The 22,970-nt window shown below is 43.6% G+C and overlaps 1 protein-coding gene across 1 annotated transcript in view; it reads right to left on the bottom strand.

Annotated features, from left to right (window-relative positions):
- The window catches only part of ADAMTS10 (ADAM metallopeptidase with thrombospondin type 1 motif 10), a 273,868-nt gene that overhangs the window by 35,864 nt on the left and 215,034 nt on the right, over positions 1-22,970 (bottom strand). The window contains exons 19-22 of the mRNA XM_069216852.1: positions 21,044-21,210; positions 20,348-20,474; positions 11,038-11,167; positions 1,330-1,534 (exon numbers count right to left, since the gene is read on the bottom strand). Coding sequence (XP_069072953.1) covers positions 1,330-1,534; positions 11,038-11,167; positions 20,348-20,474; positions 21,044-21,210 — 629 coding nt within the window. The remainder of the gene's footprint in view (positions 1-1,329; positions 1,535-11,037; positions 11,168-20,347; positions 20,475-21,043; positions 21,211-22,970) is intronic.

The following is a 22,970-nucleotide window of genomic DNA, read 5'->3' as shown; positions in this document are numbered from 1 at the left end:
TTCTATGAAGTTGGCCTCTTTGCTCTGTTTAATTTGTTCACGAAGAGTGTCAGATATTAAAGCCTTAGAGGTAAGTAACAGAATTTATGATACTCTTGGGGTAACGTTTGAGATTACAAAAATAACCAAAACTATGCCTGAATCAATTTTCTATCCACGTTTTGATTCCTGCAAAAAGCTTTGTATGATAGACTGCATAAAATAATATGATTGCAGAATGAGTGAATTTAGACCAGATTGTACAGACCAGCTATGGATTTCCTTTCTTAAACCCCTTAGGGGGGCTACTACGGCCATGATTGCTAGATGGTTCAAATTGACTATGCAATCAGCGGAAATGGACTTACAAAAATCTCAAGCACATTCTATGAGAGGTGCTATTACAAGCCAATCCTTTTATAAAGGTGGCAGGTTGAGGATATTTTGAGAGCAGCCAATTGGTGTCCCTCAACTATCTTTGCAGAACATTATTGTAAACCCATTGAGTACATGTCTGATGTAGTTCTTAGGAGCTACCAACATGTATAATGCTAGCCTCTGGTCCTGTAGTGAAGTAGCGATTCTCCAAATGAAATGCCAAGAGAATCTGAATTTCATTGAGGACACAGAGGCTAACATTATCCCTCCCTTAGTTTATAACAAAATATAAATATATATGTTTATATAAAATTGCAATAAAAAGGACTATATGTGAGAATTATTATACTTTAGCCTACAGTGAATTGTTAAAGTGATTTATTTTCTGAAATTAGCTTACTTCGGTAAACCATAAGTCTTTATCTGGTTTAAAAAAAACAAATTGATGACAAATCTATAACAATTTTGTTGTTATTTGCAGGTAATTCACAGTAATATGAATTTCTTTGTGGATGTCGTGGTGTTCTTATTTGAAAAATAGAAAAAGCAGATTATCACAAGCCTGATCTTTAGAAGAACTTCCTATGCCCTTTCTCCTTTCTGTTGATTTCAAGTTGGATTTCTTAGTTACACATAGTTTACCCAACATTTAAAAGAGGCAGTAGAGCGTCTCCGTGGACTTTATATGTATATTGAGTGTTCTCTTATGGAATGCTTTATTTATGATGTTATCTTCTTTAAAGTGCTGCGTGGTGTGGAGTGTCATTAAAAGAAACATATGCATAATGTTAGCATGTGTTTCCTTAATGAAATTCTGATTCTCTTGACATTTAATTTGAAGAATTGCTATTCTTTGGACGCCGCATGTATCAAACTTCAGAGAGATGAACACTGCTCTGGTGGAAGGGCTAGACTCTTTCCAAGGTACCATTCATCAATCCATATGCAGACATGAGAAAAATGATAAATCACCTCTGACCAATCCAGAGCAGCCCACTCTGGCGGGCACGTCTGATTGTTGCAGGTCTCCACCATCTTCGGCCGTGGCTTGACACAGGCGGTATCATCCAAAACTGACACCTCATTGGCAGAGATCTTGCGCTGGCAAAACACAGTACGTGTCTGGACCCCGTTGCTACAGCTACGGCTGCACTCTGACCAGTTCCCTATGGACCACCTACAGAACAGTTGGATGAGTAGAGGTAGTAGCTTTAGTAAGCATTTGTGCTAGAAAATGTTAATTACAATGGAAAACACATTTCAGCATTGCACTTATTTTAAATATAAGAAAACCTAAAGTCTTAGGGCCTGATTTAGAGTTTGGCAGAGGGGTTACTCCGTCACAGTGGTGCCGGATATCCTGTCTGCCGAAATATAAATCCCATAGGATATAATGGGATTTATATTTTGGCAGACAGGATATCCGTCACTGTTGTGACGGAATGACCCCTCCGCCAAACAATAAATCAGGCCCTTAGTGTGAATTTTTCTTAAGAGGTTGCTTAAGACGTCAATATGGCATTTACAATGTTGTCAAGAACGTACAGTAATAGAGGTGGTGTAAAAATATCAGTTAGCTGCGTTTTATGATACTTTTATCCTCTCCGTAGGGGTGTGGAATTTAATAAAATATCTACTTGTCCATGGGACAGGTTGCTTCATAAATCTGCTTGTCCTGTAAAAAAAATTGCCTAGTCCCTTTGCTGCCAAGTAGAGCGGTGACAAATATGGCAGCAATCTCATTATATAGGAGCTCAGATAATAGGCTCTCTGGGTATGCCGGGGCTAATACTATAGAAGGACTTGAATACTAGCAGTTTCCTTATTTTTCACCTTTACACAGATCTACATAGCAGGGGCTAGAGAAAGCAGTAAACAATAGTTCCAAGGATGGAATGCCTTTGAGTCTGTGCAAACCTACTAATGTTTTAAAGATTTTCACCAGCTCTTCTCTAACCTTTTCCCATACTGAGAAAGGCTGTAAATGTACCTCTGACAAGGACAGAAGTAAAAGTTCTTCTAGGATGAGTAAGATTTCCTTGTCTACTTCTGTAAGTTCTTGTGAATTCACGAAAGCCATAATTCTACACTAATTCAAAGATATATACCATGGGTGTACTTTTGTGACTAGGAATTGGGCCCTTGATTAGGTCTGGTGTTAACCAAGGCCTTTTGTTTTTATTAATATTCTATTTCTCTCTTTATCCATCCATTGTCTGGCTTTACCGTGAGTGATAGCATGCCACTCTTTCCATAGGGAGCATATTGGCACACAAAGTCGTTTTTTCCAGTGCCAGGAACTACTGTGGCAATGTGTGTTTTGAGCCCCTTTTTGTCTTTTGCGTTTAGCCAACGTTTGTTACAACGGTGAGGGCCTGGCAGCTCCCACAACAATAAAGTTTTACAAAAGCCATCTCAAAACAACACGCATTGTGAGATTCAAAAGAATGACCACCAGTGTCGGATAAGTTGGCTTTTGCCTTTGCTTGTTTATTTTCATGTTTACCATAACCCTGTTGAAACTGGTTACACTGATTTACCATTATGAATATTTTTTGGGAAATGCTAGCATGCATGAACACATTTTACTAAATGATGCTTCAAAGAAATGGTGCCTAAAATCTCACAGTAATTTATCAAAACTTTTTCTTAGCTTCATTTTTTCTGAACATTTTATTTTGAAAGCAAAGAATCATCAATCTTGATTGCAAGCTTCTGCAAACATTTGCATTTAATCAGAGAGCATTCTGGGTGCATTATACATAGCCTCATATTGTTAAACGTTTCAAACGTGTGCACACATTTTTTTTTACTAGAACTACTGTCAATTGTGCAGTCCGAGCTTGCAACGTTTATTTAGAACGCTCACCCTAACACTAAAGAACCAGAAATACAAGAAGTTAAAACAGCTTTAATATATGGACAGAAATATGACCTCATCTGCAGACAGTTCCATTCCTTGTATACCAGCAGCCACAGAGTTTGTGCTGCCCAGGGTTGGATCTACTTGTCCCAAGGACAAAATAAACATGAACACTTTTGTCCTGGACTCTAAACAATATGTTTTGGGCGTAGGGACTTATGGAATTCCACACCCCTGTCTCCTCCACATAACCAAGGACAGCACCAAGGTTGGGCTGGTAATAATGATCACCTTCTGGACTCTCTAAAATGTTTCCTGTGGCCTTTTGCTGTGGGACTAATGATGTAGAAATAACACACAGTAGCAATGTTATTAATTCATTCTCACAAAAAATAGGTTGTAGAACATAGTAGTTACAGGCCTAAGTGAAGTCTAAATAATGTTTATTATGCAAAAATAAACAAAATATCTATATGGCAATACAGAGAGACATCCCAAAGTGACTTAGCATATAACGGTAGCCCCTACCTCAAATTCCTAACTTTTATACATTTTCTTCACCTATGCCACAGTAGGAAATATGTGGTACTTAGCATATAACGGTAGCTGCAACATCAATTTCCTAACTTTTATACATTTTCTTCACATATGCCACAGTAGGAAGTATCATGTGGTAGAAACTGATGCTTAGGGACAGTGGGATTAAGAAAGTGCATTGCTTTCTCATGGGAAGGGTGCAAAAAGACCTTGAATCCAATATACATAGAGGGAACGTTAGGTATAACATGTGCATACAAAATGGCAGCAGGTTAATCAACATGGCGGTTAATGCAGTATTAAAAATGTTATAAAAACAGGTTAATGTTTTGCATAGGTGCCAGTAATTCTACTATTGCTGCAGGAATTGCTGCTGCATTTACATGAAGCTTCATGAGCAGGGCCACGGCATGGACACTGGCAGTGCTTAGCTCAGTATTTCAGGTCATTGTCCTGTTATTCATCATGAGCCCAGGACAATATCCAAATGCAAACCATATAGTTGTAATGTAATCACGTATTATCACTGCATGATTGTGGCTATTGCGCAAAGGCAGTTATTTAAAAAAAAATAATAAGTGCAGTTGCCCAGTGTTTTTTTTAGGTATCCACCCAAGTGCTGACGAAAGTTATGGTTGGCGAATACAAAGACTGCCTCATCATGACTCCAACGAAAATCTTTCTTCAGTCACCACACCTTGTTTCCCGTCTCACTCTTGTAGATTCCTTTTCTATGTGCTTTTACCCATCTTTTTCTGTCCTCTTCTTTCTCCCATACTCTCACTTTCTCTAGGTCAAAGTCTGATGATGACAAATAAGCCGCGGTCCCCCAAGATGAATGGCAGTGCCCACCACCAGTACAGATTGAGCAATGCACAATGGAAAGTAAACTTTGCAAATTATGTTATTTTTCTGTCATGTAATGTGGTAATGCTCTGATGGGGTAACACCACTTTACTTGTATCTATGGAAGGCCAAAACATAAGCATTTATAGGGTTATAGCTCATTTTTACACTGAAACCACAATCTCACTGGACTCTTAATGAGGCCACTACCATTTAAAACAAGCATTGGCAACCCATGCTAAAAATTAGTGTGGCTGCTGTTCAGCATGGCTAAACATTAGTGGTGTGGAGTGTCATAGAATGGAGTGGGGAAGTAAAGCGTCATACAGCTGAGTGGAGGAGAGCAGAGTTCAAGTGGTTCAGTGGAACAGTGTCATGGCGCTGAGTTTCATGGGGTGGATTGGAGTAGGGTGGGGTAAACTGGATTGGAGTAGAGTCAGATGGATTGAATGGAGTGGGGCGGCTTGAAGTGGGATGGACTGAAATGGGGTGAGGTGGATTGGAGTGGGGTGAATAGATTGGGGTGGATGGAGTGAAGTGATAGCACTAGGGTGGATTGGATTGGGGTGGTTTTGAGTGGGGTGAAGTGGAGTAGGGTGGATTGGAGTGGATCAGCAAGGGGTGGACTGGATTCATTTGATTGGAGTGGGCTTGACTGGGGTGGATTGGACTGGAGTTGAGTGGATGAATTGGAGTAGGGTGGTTTGGATTGGGTAGAATGGGATGGATTGGACTAGAGTGGAGTTGGTGGGGTGAATTGGAGTGGGGTTGACTAAGGTGAATTGGGGTGGGGTGGATTGGATTGGGGCAGGGTATGCTGGTTTGGGGTGGGGTGGCTTGCACCGAGGTGGAGTAGATTGGACTGGAGTGAGATGAACCGGTCTGGAGTGGGGTGGATTGGTCTGGAGTGGGGTGGATTAGACTGGAGTGGATTGTATTGGACTGAGGTGGATTGGAATTGGGTGGGGTGGAATGGAGTAGGTGGATTGGATTAAGTGGGGTGTACTGGATTGGACTGGTGTAGAGTGGGATGGGTTGGATTGAGGTGGGGTAGATTGGTTTGGAGTCGGTTGTGGTAATGTGGAGTGGATTGGGGTCAGGTGGATTGGAGTGGAATGGTATTTTTTTTGGAGTGGGGTGGATTGGAGTGAACTGCATTGGGGTGGGTTAGTTGGATTAGACTGGGTGTGGTAGGCTGGATTGAACTGTGGTGGAATGCAATTAGGTGGGATGGATTGGGGTGGGGTGAGATGGATTGAGTGGGGTGGACTGGAGCGGGGTGGGGTGGAGAGGAATGGAGTGAGATGGTTTGGATTGAAAGAGGTGGATTTTCTGGGGTTGGTTGGACTGGATTGGATTTGAGTGGGGTGGGGTGGGGTGGATTGGAGTGGCGTGGATTAGATTGTTGTGGAGTGCAATGGATTGGAGTAGAGTGGGTGGAGTGAGGTAGATTCAGGTGAACTGGATTGGATTAATATGGAACGGATTGGGTTGGAATGGATCGGAGTGAGGTGGGTAGGATTGGAATGTGATGGTTTGAAATGGATTAGAGTGAGGTGGGTTGGATTGGAATGTGGTGGTTTGGAGTGGGATGGGTTGGGTTGGACTGGAGTGGGATGAATTGGAGTGGGGTGGATTCGATTGTTGTGGAGTGCAATGGATTGGAGTAGAGTGGGTGGAGTGAGGTAGATTAAGGTGAACTGGATTGGATTAATATGGAACGGATTGGGTTGGAATGGATCGGAGTGAGGTGGGTAGGATTGGAATGTGATGGTTTGAAATGGATCAGAGTGAGGTGGGTTGGATTGGAATGTGGTGGTTTGGAGTGGGATGGGTTGGGTTGGACTGGAGTGGGTTGTATTGTGGTGAGATTGAGTGGGGTAGATTGGATTGGGGTGGATTGGTCTAGATTGGGGTGGATTGGATTGTGTGGGGTGGGGTGGATTGGAGTGGGGTGTGTTGGGTTGGAGTGGGGTGCACTGGAGTGAGTTGGACTGGATTGGAGCGACCGGTCTGAAGTGGGGATGACTGGAGTGGGGCAGATTGTTTTGGACTGGATGGGGCAGGTTGGAGTGGGGCAGATTGTTTTGGATTGGAGTGGGGTAGATTGCGTTGGATTGGAGTGGGGCAGGTTGGAATGGGGCAGATTGTTTTGGATTGGGGTGGAGCAGAGTTTTGTGGACTGGAGTGGGGCAGATTGTTTTGAATTGCTGTATTTCAGTGGCGTTTTATTTTTTGGATTACAGTGTGGCAGAGTGGAGCGAGGCAGACTGGAGTGGGGTGGGAGGATTGGAGTGTGGTGGATTGGGGTGAGTGGTTTGGATTGGAGTGGGGCAGATTGGATTAGAGTGGGGCAGACTGAAGTGGGGTAGATTGGAAGGAATGGAGTGTGGTGGTCCGGAGTGGACTGGGGTGAGTGGTTTGGATTGGAGTGAGGCAGATTGGATTGGAATGGGTTGGTTTGGGGTGTACTGCACAATTATATGTTCAAGTATAATTTTGAAAATTGCACATTAGAATGTTGCTTTGCAACACTTAGAACAAACTAATAGTCATCTGTTGAGAACAGCGCCCACAAGCAAAATGAAAACCTAGGTGCAAAGTAAGAAAAGAAGACCTGGCAAAATAAATCAAGCATTTTCAATGCAATAGGTCTGGCATTTGTGAGAGTTAGAGCTACTGGCGTTGTAAATGACAATGCTTTTACCTATGTGTTTTAGTTTGGAACTGTAGTGGATGTATGTTAGGTGCCACAGCAACCCCCCCCCAGGCCTGTTGCTGCAGGAGAGAAGACACAATATGGCCACCATCTTTGGGAGTGTTTTTGCCTCATTCCTACAGACTGCCTGTGATACCCTAGAGATGCAACCCTTTCTTTAGAGTGTGTTTACCTAAACTTTTATGGCACCAAACAAGCCACAAAGAGGCACTTTCGTGGCATTTAACCCAGAGAATGAGGGGTCAAAAGAGTTAGGAGCAGAGAAAAGGGGGCAGCAATATATTTTTGTGTGTTAAACTTTTAAAGGAATTATTCATCTACATCGGCAATATCAGCCTAACTTTTAAAAACATTGACAGTATACAAAGAGAATCACAAAAGAAGCAGCTTAACTGTAGATGAATTACAGCAATTTTGTTAAGAATGGCACCTGCTTTGCAGCACTATGAAATGGCAGAACCTGTATTACCAAGTGCTATATTAAAAAAACAAATATATTCCCAGACTGCCCCAACACACACCAGACAAAGAACCCTAAGGGAGTGGTTGTGGCGGAAGGGCCAGAGCTGCAGATCTTGGAGCTGGGGAACACAGTTCGCATCTCGGCACAGGTTCAACATCCTGTGATTCTGGACAAATCACCTAATCCCTCCCTTGCTACCAAAAGTGAATATGTTCTTGTGTAGAGTAACCAGTGCTCGTGTAAAGCACGGTTAAACCTTTGTATCGAGTTCGCACAAACTGAGCTCTATTTGAAGAGGCCCAATTTACATCCAAAGGTTAAATGTTTTCTGCTATCAAGCTTGATGACGTGAAGTGCTTGGGTCTTGAGTCACAACTCCTTTACCACCATTTTGGAGACAACACCTTTCGCCATCTTCTTGCCTAGAACTAACCTATGTGCTTGGTTGGTGACCAGCCGGAGGTTATCAAGAGTATGTGTTATCACCTAGTTTTAGGCTCCGTTCAAGTCAGTTGGTTAATTCACCCACAGCAGTGGTCTTGACAGAACGAGAATGTCATAGATTACAATCCTGACATAGCTTTTTCACCTCTTCATCTCTGCAAGGTTGATGAAAATGGATTATAGCAACTTTGTTAAAAACGGCACCTGCTTTACAACGCTATGAAATGGCAGAACCTGTATTACCAAGTTCTATATCAGAAAAAACAAGTTATTTCCAGACTGCCCCAACACGCACTAGACAAAGAACTCTAGGGGAGAGGATGTGCCGTAAGGGCCAGAGCTGCTGAACCTGGAGCTGGGGAAGACAGTTTGAGCCGCAGCACCGGCTCAACATCCTGTGATTCTCGGCAAATCACTTAATCTTCCCTTGCTGCAAAAACTGAATGTGTAATGTAACCAGTGCTCATGTAAAGCGCTGTAATACCTTTGTATCAAGTTCGTGCTAACTGAACTTTATTTTAAGAGGCCAAATTTACATCCAAAGGCTAGACGTTTTTTGCTATCAAGCTAGAGGCCGTAAAATGCTTGGGTCTGAGGTCACGACTCCTTTTCCACCATTTTGGAGACAGCACCTTTTGCTGTCTTCTTGCCTAGAGATAAACTATGTGCTTGGTTGGTGACCCTCCGGAGGTTATCAAGAGCACGCTCTATTGTCTAGTGTTAAGCTTCACTCACGTTAGTTGGTTAATGCACCCACTGCAGAGGTCTTGACAGGACGAGAAGGACACAGATTACAATCCTGACATAGCTGTTTCACTTCTTCAACTCTGTAAGGTCGATGCAAATGAATTATAGTGATTGTTTTAAGAATGGCACCTGCTTTGCAGCGCTATGAAATGGCAGAACTCTGGAGCTGGGGAAAATGGTTGGAGTATCGGCACTGGCTCAACATCTGGTGATTCTGGGCAAATCACTTAATCTCCCCTTGCTACCAAAAATTAATGTGTTCTTGTGTAATGTAACTGGGGTTCATTTAAAGCACTGTAATATCTTTGTATCAATCTCATGCTATATAAAAACTGAAAAAATAGAAGCGCTTCAATACCTTCATGTCGAGTTCGTGCTAAAAAAAAAACAAAAAAACAAAAAAAAAGTCACTGCGGTCATCGCTAGGAAACAGAAAGATGCCTGAAACCAAGGAAGACAAGGAAACAACATACCGCCATGAGCGAAGGGGCGATGCAAAAGAAAAAATAGTGTGTCAGACTGAAGTATCTCGCTGATCCCGCAATAATCCACGTAACAGGGGCAGTGTCCGAGATGGTAATAAACCAACCTCAAGGGGGAACAAACGTAAACCATTTACCAACAACATCAAGGGAGTTTTGAAAGGTAGGCCCAGGAACGAATTAAAGTGATGTGTGTGAGATGGGCATATTTAAAGCCCACAGAATAGATTATAATATGTTGAGAAGAGCGGTGTAAAAAAAAAATACAACTTTTCAAATTTGTCCTGCTAGGCACTTTTTTGCCAGTCATGTGCTTTCAGTTTGCATGGCACCAGAAGTTAAAAAAGGAAAACATTAGTGCAAAGTGAGAAGAGAAGACCTGGCAAAGCAAAAAAAAAAAAAAAAAAGGTTAACTATGGAAAATGCAACTTTGCAATTCTGTTTGTCCTGGTGGGCATGTTTTTGCCAGTCACATGCATTCTGTTTGCAGGGCACTAGAAGTTAAACGAAGAAAATAGTACCTCAATTTCATCGGGAGCAGTGGATGGAGACTGATTAAGTTGAATCAATTAGTACTTGGTCCCTGCTCCACACAGAGGAAAGGAAATGATCCCAGGATTGCAGTGACGAATTATGAGGCTGTAAAGAAGAGTGCCAGGCTAGCTAACAAATGGTGAGCGACAGGCAGGCTCCAAGCCCTTTTCTAACTACAAAAGTGTCTCGCTAGCAATACGAATGCGGTAGTGCATGCTATCACAGGCACGACTCTCAAAATGGAAGAGGACTGATTAAGTCACTGTGAATGAAGCCAACCAGCCCGAAACAAACACACTCACGCCTCTATTTAGGATGTTATATAAGGTTAACACTATCTCCTGCGTTGACTAGCCTCAAATGTATTGACTGTGCTGAGCAGCTGGTCAAACTAGTTGACTGTTTTTGAAAATACCTTACAAAAGAAGTCTTCAATGAAAAAACAGAATTTACTGAAGTTTACAATGGCCATCCTGTCTCTTTATCACGAACGTGCATCTCTATCAATCACCACTACACAGTCTAGATTGTTCCTTTGAAAATGATGCCTGGTCGGGTTTTGGAACCTGTTGGCCGGTATGTATGTATGTATGATAAAGGTATTTTTTAAAATAAAATTGCCGAATTTGATTTGATCCACTGGTATAATAAGAAGGAAAACAATTAGAAAATGTAAAGATAAAAAGTTTACAGATGTATGTATTTTTAGCTATGGAAAATATGAATTACTACGGAGCTATATGCATTACATTTAAAAAATGTTGAACTACGGTCTGGAATATTCTGATTTGCAAACAATCTACAAATATTTACTCAGCAGCCTAAAACGGGAATAGCACCGCTTATGGATATGCTCTCAGACATCACCTACTATCAGTGACATGTTAGAGTCGGGGTTCACTCTTTCACCCAGTAAGCACTGGACTTACTTAACTAAAGTTACATGTTCATGCAATCACTGTTCTTTTAGATTCGCCACGTCCCCTTTTGGGTGAAAAGGATAAGCGTCTGCCAGCCTGATGTGAGAGCTCTGCTTTATACGTACTCTGGAGGGCAGGGTTCGGTGTTGCACGACCTCTGTTTGTCCGACAACCTGGTGTCAGCGTTGCAGTACTGGTTAAGCACAATAGAACCATCGGCTAGTTTCTTGCACACCGCAGGCTGCTCCTGGAGGCCTGCAGGGAGCCAAATGAACAAGAGGCACATTTCATTAATACCATTTTTTTCAACTGCGAACATAAGGGTTAAAAAGACAGAGTTTATTACTACTTTCCAACAGTTTATGCTAATACAAGATTTGTGAAGCACAGAGCGAGTGGTTTCCTCTTGGCCATCTCACCTTATTTGATGCCAATAGAAGAAGGTGAACATCTACAGCAAGATTCTTTAAACTTTTTCATCGAGTTATTGCATTCAGTACATCAATTCTAAATTCCCAGTCATTACATTTTCACGCGAGGAAGTGGAGTTCGCACGGCAAAGGCAGAGTGTTTTTTTTAAACTTGTTTTTACTGAAGTCTTCTCTTATTCTGATTTGTAGCATTAAAGGCAGCATTATGCCAACATAATCAAAAAGTGCGGCAGAGCTGTGGTGGCACGTTACTGAACTATACATGTTTCCAGGATACCCAGTTAGGTGGGGCGTAATGCAGAGCCCCCCACTGTGGTGCAGTGTGTTGAGCGGGTGCCTCTTGTTTTCCGTTTTATGTATCAGCTTCACTTAGGGTGACCAGATTTTGAGGAGCAAAAACCGGGACAGGTCAGACATAAAAGAAGGACTAACGACTTTACACTCACTTTTATATCTGGCCTGACCCGTTTTTTTGCGTAGCTTTGTGAATGTGTGCGCCTATACATGTGTGTGTTTACATAGATATATATATATATATATATATATACATACACACACACACACACACTTACTTGCAAAACTACACATACAAAATTAGCTATGGCTTGACCTCCCACCCTGCACCCCCAACCCGCCCGCACCCACCTCTCTCTGCAGATAAAGGACTGTGTTGCCTGACAGTAACAGATAAATTACTTCAATTATTGCATACGTTGTAGGCGTCTGTTAAAGGAGAGCATCCCTTTAACTTTTGCTTCCCTAGATAATCTGACCTTTGTCTCAAAAACCGGGACATTTATGTAATGATCTGACCTTTGTCCCAAAAACCGGGACATTTGTTTAAAATTAAGAGGTGCGTCAGGACACCAGGACAGTCCTCTAAAAACCGGGCTTGTCCGGGGAAATCCGGGACGTCGGGTCACCCTAGCTTCACTACGTGCCTCGGCACCGCCCCCGCATCAGCAGGGGATTCTTCCCTCACTGCCCCTGTACCCCAGTCATTAGACTGTCCAGCATTGTTCCCAATAGTTCCAGGTCTCAGTCTCACTCTTTTCAACCCGCTTTCCCCCGCCACCGTCCCTTCCTCCGGGTCCGCCAATCAGCGGGATAATGTCGAGGATGTAGGATCAGCCCAGTGAACTGCTACGCGTCTGCGCGCCAGCACCAACCCCGGTAAGGCAAATCGGTACCTCATCTTAGATCCCTTGGCCAAGCCCAAAAGCAATGCGTCATACCCTATTCTCCTCTGTGACCCGTCGCTCCGCAGTGTGGCAGTCAGCCCGGTCCAGTACTGCAGTCTGGTTCATGCCTAGGGCATATGTATGAAGTGAGCTGGTGTGCCCCCGCATCTGGGATAGCCCTCCGGTCTCGTGTGGAAAATCCTCTGCAGGTGCTTTGGCACAAAGCAAGCGCCATGTAGATAATAAAACTGTGTAAGTTTGAAGCTCACATTACTGGCTGCTTTGTGGGCCTGCACTTATGTGCGTTTCCATGGGTCCCAACACAATGTGCCCCATCCTCACCCTGGTGGTGGGTTCCGCGTAAAGCAGGCGCACCCAGGAAAGGAACTGATCCCCGACTCCCATGTGCCGAACTGCTTCCCAAAGGTACTCCCAAGCCCAGGGTGTCAAAGGCCTTCTCGATGGCCAGTGCCACCTCAGCTCCTAGCATTGTGTGCATAACATGGGTGAGTCGCCGCAGGTTCATATGAGTACCCCGCCCCGCATGAAGCCAGATTGGTCTTCCAACACTAAGCTAGCTGATTCTCAGCTGTACAGCCAATATCTTTGAAAGTACCTTCATGTCTACTCCCAGCATCGACAGCGGGCCATACGATCCAGCGTGCTCTGGCGCCTTGTCAGGCTTGGGGATCATGACAATGAAGGCATGCAAACTCACCCCTTGCCCAACTTCGCACAGCACCTCCAGTAGCCACAGCCCAAGCAGTACCAAATAGGTCCGATAGAATTCTTCCGGGGGGGCATCTGTGTCCGGGCTTTGCCCGCTGGCATGTCCCCTAGAAGAGCCACAGTGATCTCTTCCAGAATGAGCTCCCCTTCCAGGTGCTCCCTCTGGTCCTCCGGAAGAGGCAGAAGCGCCACCCTTCCAGAAACGCCGCAATATTGTTTGTCAGGTCTTGCCTTGGGCCCCCATAGACATCCACCATGTGTGATTCAAGTAGCCGATTTATCTCCAATTGGCCAGATACCCGGGAGCCAGCTGGGGCATTTTGGGACTATCAGAGGTGGGGGGCGCTGCCTCCGGAGCAGCCAGGCCAGCTTACGCACCTACCTCTCTCTCAGTGGAGTCGCTGGCAATGTTCTCTCCGAACAAAGCCCTCGAGTCTGTCCCCCAGATCTGCCACTTTACGTTGTGCCTCAAGGAGGCTCCTTGCATCTGCCTGTGGGGTATGCGCCCGATGCTGGAGACTTTCATAGCCCCCATTCTTCACTGCAGCTCCCTGCAGTTCTCCAGTTAGTGTTGAAATAGCCTTTCAGGATCTCCTAGAACTCTTCGCAAAACACTTGGGGCCAGATATATCAAAGGATTTTACCCATTCTATGTCTATGGGAAAAAGTCTTCGTACATATGGGCCTTGGTCCTGTAGGACCTCAGGGTGTCAGTGTCACAGCCGAACCACTGATCGAGCTGCATATCTCCCATAGTCCATTATCAGTGGGGCATGATCAGATAGGAAGTGGGATTGATATTCACTTTGCGGACATGCTGTGCGATCTCCGCTGTGTCCAGAAGCCTATCCAATCGGCTGTATGCATGCTGTATTAGGGTATGACAGGCAAATATCCTCTCCGCTGGGTTCCACACTCGCCAAATATATCTGCAACCCAGTCGGTCCATGGTCTCAGCCAGCTTGGCTGTCATACGTGGCTTAGTACCGGGTCGAGGGGGGTGTCTATCTAACACACCATCCAGTATGCCGTTGAAATCCCCGCCCCATAAGAGCAGCACCCCTACGTAATGTGCAAGCTCTCCCTCCACCGTCTCAAAAAAAACTCCTCATCATCTGTGTTGGGGTCATATACATTAAGAAGGCAGATCTCCACCCCATCTAGAGTCCCGTAGACTAGAAGAAAACACCCCTCAATATTGGCCCAGAAACTGCCACCCACAAGGGAACCTGCAGTGCAATCCAGATGGAGACCCCCCTAGAATAATTTGAGTATGTGGAAGACAGGAATGTCCCCCTCCACTTTTTCTGGAGCTTCTGAACGTCTGCACCCCCCCACCTCCCATATAAATAATATGGTGTCAATGGTCACACCGCCACCTGCATGGGATAGGTATATCCCCAACCCACACCCCCTGTTCCTCACTACAGCACCACTGACTGGCTCCCGTCCAATATCCAACTGCACAGAAACATAAAAATGCTGAAACACATCAACCCCGAAAGCCTCCCCCCCGACGCCACGTAAACACACTGAAACCCAATCGATGCAATTGGTATCTCCTCAGACATACCCCCCCATACCTAAAATAAATTAAACAATACTAGTAAACCACTCTCATGTAAATCCCTATTCCGGGGATCAAGGTGTCCCAGGGACAGAGCCCTGCATCGCCTTATGGTGTACTCACACCTCACTGCTGCACCCAACATCAAACACACCCTTAAAACCAAAGAAGAACCAATATAGTTCATGGGAAGGAGATTCCAGTAGTTGCAAGGTCCGCAGGTTCAACAACATAACAATACAATACCTACACTAGGGTCCACGGGAAGACACAGGCGTGTTAAGTATGTTACCCCGCATTCTGCAAGTCACAGTGCATGGGGAACCCATCCGCTACCCCCGACCCAGGAGTCAAGCTTATTCTGCCAACTGTCATTCTCCAACTGCTTTTTAAGAGCTGTCAAGAATCAGGGGGCCTCCAACTCCGGTGTATTGGCTATTACACCCTAGCCAGCCTCACTAGAAGGCGACAATGTCACCCATTCCACCATTGCTCTTGCAGCCTCCCATTCCCAACTTTGGCTTTCCTCATCCAATATTATGTCTCTGTGAACCACGATTTTTGACGGAGACCTTGAAGTCTTCCGACTTTTGTTGCGGCATCTTTTAGTTCATCTGCTCCAGCTATGGGCCTGTGTCTGCTCACTCGGTCCTCTCGGCGCCATTGCTGATGTTAGGGCATCACCTCTTATTTCCAGCCAGACCCCAACCTTCCTCAGAGGTTGTAAAGAAACGGGAGCGTCCATCTTGTAGGACCTTAAGCTCGGCAGGGTAGAGAAGCATATATGTAAGCCCCATTGCCTTCAGTTTTTGCTTGATCCCTCCGAAGGATTGACGCTGCCCCTACCCTCGCTGCATGTAATCCAGGAAGAAACGGATTGTTAAATTCTCAAAGACAGGATTGCCCTCTTTACTGACCACTTGTAATATAGTGTCCCTGTCTCGATGGTTGTGAATTTTAGCAATCATTGTCCTCGGTGGGGCCCCAGGTGACGCTATGCCCATGTTCACCACAAAGACCGGGAGAGGGCAGCCCCCACCAGCATGCAACATATTCACTGTTGCAGGAATGTCTCGGGGGCACCTTTCTCTGTCCCCTCTGGAAATCCCACAAAGCGGAGGTTACTTTGGCGGGAGCGCCCCTCTGAGTCCTCTGCCAGCATTTCCAGCCTGTGCGTTTGTGCTGTGTCATTGGAGCGGTTAACACAAATTGTGTAACCATCTAGTGAATTATAACTTTGTAGGTATACACACAGATTTACAGTAACCTACATAGTTATCTTCACTTATCTGCAGTTCGAGTGAGAAGTTCCATTCACAACATTATTTTAAAAAGCATGGCTAACAGTTTCCCACGAGAAATAACAAATAACTGAGTATTTTCTGTAATTCAGATGATATTCACATGCAGAAGACTGCTGTTATTTGGAGTGCAGCAAGAAAAATCTTATGAAAATTGCAAAAATATTTTTTTATTAGCACACACTTGGGGATTTGTGAATTAGCTAATTGTCAGAAATTTCTCATGTTATGAGTGTATGCCTGTGTCTACTTGGGTCCCAAATAAATATTTTTTACAATCAGCCTACCGCTGCAATAGGTCCTGCAGGGCATCTTAACAGGGAAGGCACCCAATCATAATGGTTACCCCACAGAATTCTTTAGGAAATTTGCCGGTGCAACATCCCCATTGATGCTTGATATGTTTTGGGGGGCCCTCTGTACTGGGTCACTCTTGGTGGATATGAGTGGACCCACTGTAGCGGTTCTTACCAAACTGAATAAGCCGCCTGCCGAGTGCTCATTCATATCAGACATTTCTGAGAAAAGGCACCATGTACCGCATCCCTCATGTTCATACGGTGCAACACCGAATGGAGGAAGGGCCAGGACACTGAGCCAAAGCCTTTCTCAAAATTAAGTTGAGCTATATACGTGGGCTTGGCACTTTAATGTATTTTCGGTATTACATTATCAGTCATTGTATACAGTCATTGTATACAATGCCTGGTCCTCCTGTCTGTCATAATGCCCTTCCTCCATTCGGTGTTGCACCGTATGAACTTGAGGAATGCGGTAAATGGTGCCCTATCTCAGACATGTCCTATATGAATGGGCACCAGACAGTGCTACCCCCCCGTTCCCCTATCTGTTTGCTCTAGTTACTGAACTGCTCGCCGAGTGGGTAAGGCAGGAAGCGCAGGTCTAGGCGCTGCAATGAGGAGAATAGGAAGATCGTATCTCGCTATACACAGACAATGTACTGCTATTCATACAGAGACCAGAGACATCAATCCCTCGACTAATAAAAATGCTGACCGTGTATGGCGATGCCTCCAGTCAACTAGGACAAATCATTCCTGGTCTCACCGTCAGGTTCTTACCAGCCCGATCACTGGAAACACTAGGGGCCAGATGTAGCAAACCGTTTGCGAGTCGCAAACGGCGAAAATCGCCGTTTGCGAGTCGCAAACGTGGGTTTGCCATGCAGAAATGCATATTGCGAGTCGTTACCGACTCGCAATATGCATTTCCGACTCGCAAATAGGAAGGGGTGTTCCCTTCCTATTTGCGAGTTGCTGTGGGATGCAATACCATTTGCGACCGCGTACGCGGTCGCAAATGGCATCGCAGTTACCATCCACTTCAAGTGGATGGTAACCCACTCGCAAATTGGAAGGGGTCCCCATGTGACCCCTTCAGTTTGTGACTGGACCCAAAAATATTTTTTCAGGGCAGGGAGTGGTCCAAAGGACCACTCCCTGCCCAGAAAAAATACCGAAACTAAAGGTTTCGGATTTTTTTTAAGTGCAGCTCGTTTTCCAGTAAGGAAAACGGGCTACACTTAAAAAAAAAAAAACTGCTTTATTTAAAAGCAGGTCACGAACATGGAGGTCTGCTGACGTCAGCAGGCCTCCATGTTAGCGAGTGCCTATACTCGCAATGGGGCCGCAATTTGCGACCCACCTCATGAATATTGATGAGGTGGGTCATTGCGACCCCATTGCGAGTCGCAGTCGGTGTCTGAGACACCGTACTGCATAGCAAATTGCGACTTGCAATTTGCGAGTCGGATGGACTCGCAAATTGCAAGTCGCAATTTTGCATTTTGCTACATCTGGCCCGTGATGCATAATGGGGCCTTTGCCTACCTGGGAATCTTTGAACATGTATTAACCTTTTTTAAATTATTGCGCTCCTGCAAAAGTTATAACCTCTGCAGAATTACCCACAAAGGATTCCTCAGCAATGGTTCACAAAGCTGCAGGCGCAAAACAACACATACGTCTGTGGTTAAACTCCCTGTAGAATAGCCTGCAAAATGTCTATACAGTCTCCAATGGATGGAGGTTTATGGAGTAGTCGATGCCCACTACAACTGGGCAGCACAGTTGTCGCAGATCAATGACTGGCTCTTTCGGGAAAGAGATGACCCAGCATTTTGGCTAGGACTGGCTGACATCCCATAATGTGTACCCTGGTCATGGCTATATGGAACAGGGGCCCCGCAGCAGCTGCCCCAGATGCAAAGCTGACCAGAGAAACACCTCTGTGGCGGGGTTGGTGGATGAAGTCCTCCACACAATTATGGAGATTCCAAAAACGGGACAAGCTCTGTATCTCTAATTTTGGGGATGTTTCGGCCTACAGGCATATGCTGTCTTTTACGCAATTGAACATGGAATATAAATTGCACAGATCTCAATTCCTTTTATATCTACCTTTGCGACATGCTCTGCAATACCTGAGGAAGAACCCAGACTCTCTTCCCAAACATAACTTCCCTTTGAGCCCAACTCACATTGGGGAAAATTGGAAAAAAAGGTGTTGTGCGTTTATACAAGATGCTAATTGTGAATGTCCCCGACTTGGTAGTGGTACTGAGGAAACAGTGTCAAGCCGATGACAGAGAATTAGATGAAGAGGACTGGGTTTATTTTTTCATGATAACAAGCTATTGTTGGAAATAGGATTAGGATTCAAACATAATTAGTAAATAACATTCAAAGTAGATAAAAATCCATAAAACAATTAAACATTATCTCAGTACATCAGTTACATCATACACTTCCTTCATCTAGTTAGCCTAAAAGGAAATGCAGTCTTCATTTAAAATTAAGTACAAATAGGGGATATCTTAACAAGCACAATTCCACTTCTTTTGCTGGGATTAGCTGCACAGAGCAAATGTTTGCTCTCAGAGCTACAAGGTTCAGCCTTTTAAATAACTGTAGGCTCAGTATGCCTTGTGGAATCACACACCAGGCACAAAACAACAAAATAGGTTTCTCAGTTTCTGAATTATCAATACAGGAGATACCTGTTGTCATCTAGTAGCCCAGGCAATGTTAGGCCTCAGCATCAGTCTTCTTCTCAGTTAGTAGAATTCAATTATTCAGGTCCAATTCGCAACTGATGAATGCCTCGAGCAGGTCAAGGCAGATTTTATTTTCATATATATTAATAATATTTTCTCCAGCATAATTAGCTACGTTAACAATGCTGAACAGAAGTAAACATCCTTTAATTATGCAAATAACCCTTTCAATATCAAATCTCAATACACACTGAAGTTGTTCAAGGTCTTCTTGCTAAAAAGCCAGTGATTTTTACAGCTGACACCCTAAAACAAGGGTGTTTGATAATGGGTTGCTTATTCCAAACCAATATCTCATCCAGAAAATCAGAGGGAACAGGAGAAAATAGGTGGTTTCTCTTGCGTTTAAGAAAAACAATTTAAAATCCACAAATATTTCTTAAATTGTCCTTTAAAAGTCATGACTTACACCGGCATTACACATCCTACGCTCTATTATGAGAAACCAAAGGGGTAAATCTTGGGTTTTTCTTTTTTGTGACCAGGTAATTCCATCATAGGAATCTGCTTAGTAGTGGGTGAAGTTTATTAGTTGCATTGCTTGCCCTTTGCCAGCAATTGATAAACCAGCATTTTAATAATTTAAGTGTGCTTATGTTGATTTTTCTCGTAGCGCATTTCATTACATAATATATATATATATACATATATATATATATATATATATCTACACACACGCACACACACACACACAAAACAAACAAAAAACATCAATAGATTTTGGTTGGGGAATTGCACCCTCACTGAGGTTGGCAAAGGTGAGAGTTCACAACTTTGTGATACCATCACCTTCCCAGAGTTTTTCCTGCTAAAAACATTTGCTGCACTCCCTACAAGAAATTCTACATTTGCCTGCCAAAAATCCCTTTACCTCTGTTGTTATCAGTCTTATTTCACTTAACATAAGTTCTGATTTTGTGTTTAAAGTTATCCAGTTATCGTCAAGATAGCTAAACCCCTTACAGCAGCTAAATGTATGTAAGTAAAAGGGAACGTATAGTTAGTCTGTTTGTGATTTAACTGAGTGCAGAGGGCCAAGTACTGAAAAAATGATGATCACTTTTTTTCATAGGGCTCAAGTCTTTGGAGATGTATCAAGTCCCTAAGCGCTGAACTGCTATGCTGAGTGACAAATGTTATGTATAGTTACCCCCTGCACATATCGCAGAACACTTTGTCCAAGGTCCGTAGTGCCAAGAATATCCACTCAGAGTCTTCCGGGTGATGGGTGCATTAAACTTGTATCGTATTCCCTGCAGCTCTTCCCTCATGAGCACCTTCGTAGAAAAGAAAATATTGTTAGCACAAGACATCTAAATACACTTTAGTATTCCATATGGGCAAACCACAAAGACTTGAACTATCACGATTTAGGCTGAAAATTAGGCACTGAGTTCATATTCTGTGTCAGATATTTTTAATGGGATCATCTATATTTTCCCAACGTAGACCAGAAAATTATTACGTATAGCCCTTGCTTTGTTTGTTTATTGTTGTGCCTCACTTAAGGAAAGCTATGAGAACTTCTCCTGAAAGTGTAAATTACATTAGTTCACGCCAAGTTTGGGTGTGCGCAACTCAAAAACTGCACTCAGTTAAATGTTGATTTACTTAATGTCATTCCATTCCAAGATGTAAATCCCCAGTTAAGGAGGTAAATCAAGTATTGACTTAACATCTCCCATTAATGTACAGTGTTCCTTTGCTACCCATCCTAGGTGTGTGCTATATAAATAGCAAAAACATACATATGCTTCATTATACAGTGATAAGATACACTCAGTTGATTATTTGTCGATAAGCTTTGCCTGAGTGCATTACACAGAATTTTGGGTAAGCTCGTTACCATGACGACCAGAGTCATGTTTGTTGGACCAAGGGCCTCCAGGGATTCAGGTTCATCTGGGGATCTACGATAATGGAAGGTAGTCCCAGCCACGTCAAACCTCCGTGGGGGGTCAATGGAGAGCTTGCCGTTTATGAAATACTCCTCCCCATTTTCGCCTTTAAGAGCTGAAAAAGAAAAATATGTAATTTAATTTGAGGTAGACAGCCTCTGGTTCAACTCATACAAAACATTCTGAGGGATCTTCATCAGTGACATCAGGGCCTGCTTTTTACACCAAGAACACAGCTACACACAGACACACCGAGATGCTAATGCACATCTCACACACATCCAACACACACACAAGCTCATCAGATATATAAACATTACAGCCTTCCTTTTAACCCCCAAAATCAGGTTGTATGTCTCATCTTTATTTTCCTCATAGTTTATTCGCTTTTTCTCATTTACGTATTTCTTGATATTCAAGTATCTTTTTGACATATGAAGAGAAAAAATTGTGCATTTTGTTGTAATATTGATTTCTGAACATTCTCTAATGAGACCTTGCAAAACATCCTTTTTGTGTACTAAAAGAAGGGGAGTAACAATGCACACAACTGCACACTTACTACATCAAAGCTGTTCCTGCATGGACCAGAAGGCATCTGGTTTCAGTAACAAAGAGATATCAGTGTGACAGCATGCTGGAGTTTGGGTACTGTAGTTTGGGCTAATAGTGTGAACATAGGGAAATGGGTGGGTGCACATCACTTCTTCAGATACATGAAAACAGCCTGGTGGTCTCCATTCTCTCTAAAGAAGCTTTTGCCCCCTAGCAATGATTATGAATAGGGCTTTAAGTGGGATGGAAATGTGAGGAGTCTCTAGGAGAAGCATGGCCAAAGAAGAATATCTATGAATCCTCTCCAAGAGGCATGGCCTACATAATTAAGGATATTTCTTGAAATGTAAACTAAAACAGTGTGCTTCACGCAGAGCCCTACCTGACTAATGGGATCTGGTCCGGTTAAAGCAATGCTTATTCCAGCTCATGCCTCATTCTTCCACGGAGTACTCCTTCCTGAGTCTATCTCACTCTTGCAGGCCCATCCCTGCTTTCTCCCTTTATTACTGTTCCACTTTCTTTCTGTTCTTCCTTCTTTCTCTCTTTTCTGCCTTTCTCTTATTGGCTTCATATCGAAGTTTGATAATGAAAGTCTGCTTGAGAAATCTGGAAGATGGAAAATAAGTCTCTTTCCCAAAAACAGGCGCTGGAGCCCACTGCCTGCAAGAACCATCATAAATTAAGCATTTCCGGCGACCCAAGAAATATCTCTAACAATTTATACTTAATTTCAGCAGGTACAAAAAACACTGGGGTGCAAATAACAATTGCACCCAGACTGTGTTTTTGCAAACATGAACACCTATGCACGAATACATAGTTCAGAGAGCTATTTGAGCATGCAAATTTAGCTCAAATAAACAACTATCCCTTGATAAGTTTAAAACAACTTTTGACATTCACTCCAGGTAGTTTTACCCTTGTATTCACAGAGAGATATTTGTGTGTGAGTAAAGCTGCTACAATTGGCAGGAACTAGGCGTTATGGAGCATTAATGCCCTTAACGTTTGTGAGTTCCCATAAAGCAATTGTTTGTGAGTATTCATCAAGACTATGCCCAGCCCTTTCCACCCTGGAAATGGTCAGAGATATACCCCTTAAGATGGCGGGAGTAGATCTCTTTATAAAGGGGTAATGGACATCAAACAACCCCGAATGAACGGGGAGTTTGGGGACGGTTTTATCCTTGGAGAAGCAATTGAACTCTTGCAAATGCTTTTTACAGTGTTTTACCTTGCTTACTACTACGTACGTGAAACAAATCTTGGTATGCAAGTAATTATGAGGTACTTGAAGAGGGAGTTTTACATAAGACC

The sequence above is a fragment of the Pleurodeles waltl genome, chromosome 12, assembly GCF_031143425.1.
Source record: "Pleurodeles waltl isolate 20211129_DDA chromosome 12, aPleWal1.hap1.20221129, whole genome shotgun sequence".
Classification (NCBI taxonomy): domain Eukaryota; kingdom Metazoa; phylum Chordata; class Amphibia; order Caudata; family Salamandridae; genus Pleurodeles; species Pleurodeles waltl.
The sequence above is the reverse complement of the archived record's forward strand: the minus strand, read 5'-3'. Positions and strand labels throughout refer to the sequence as shown.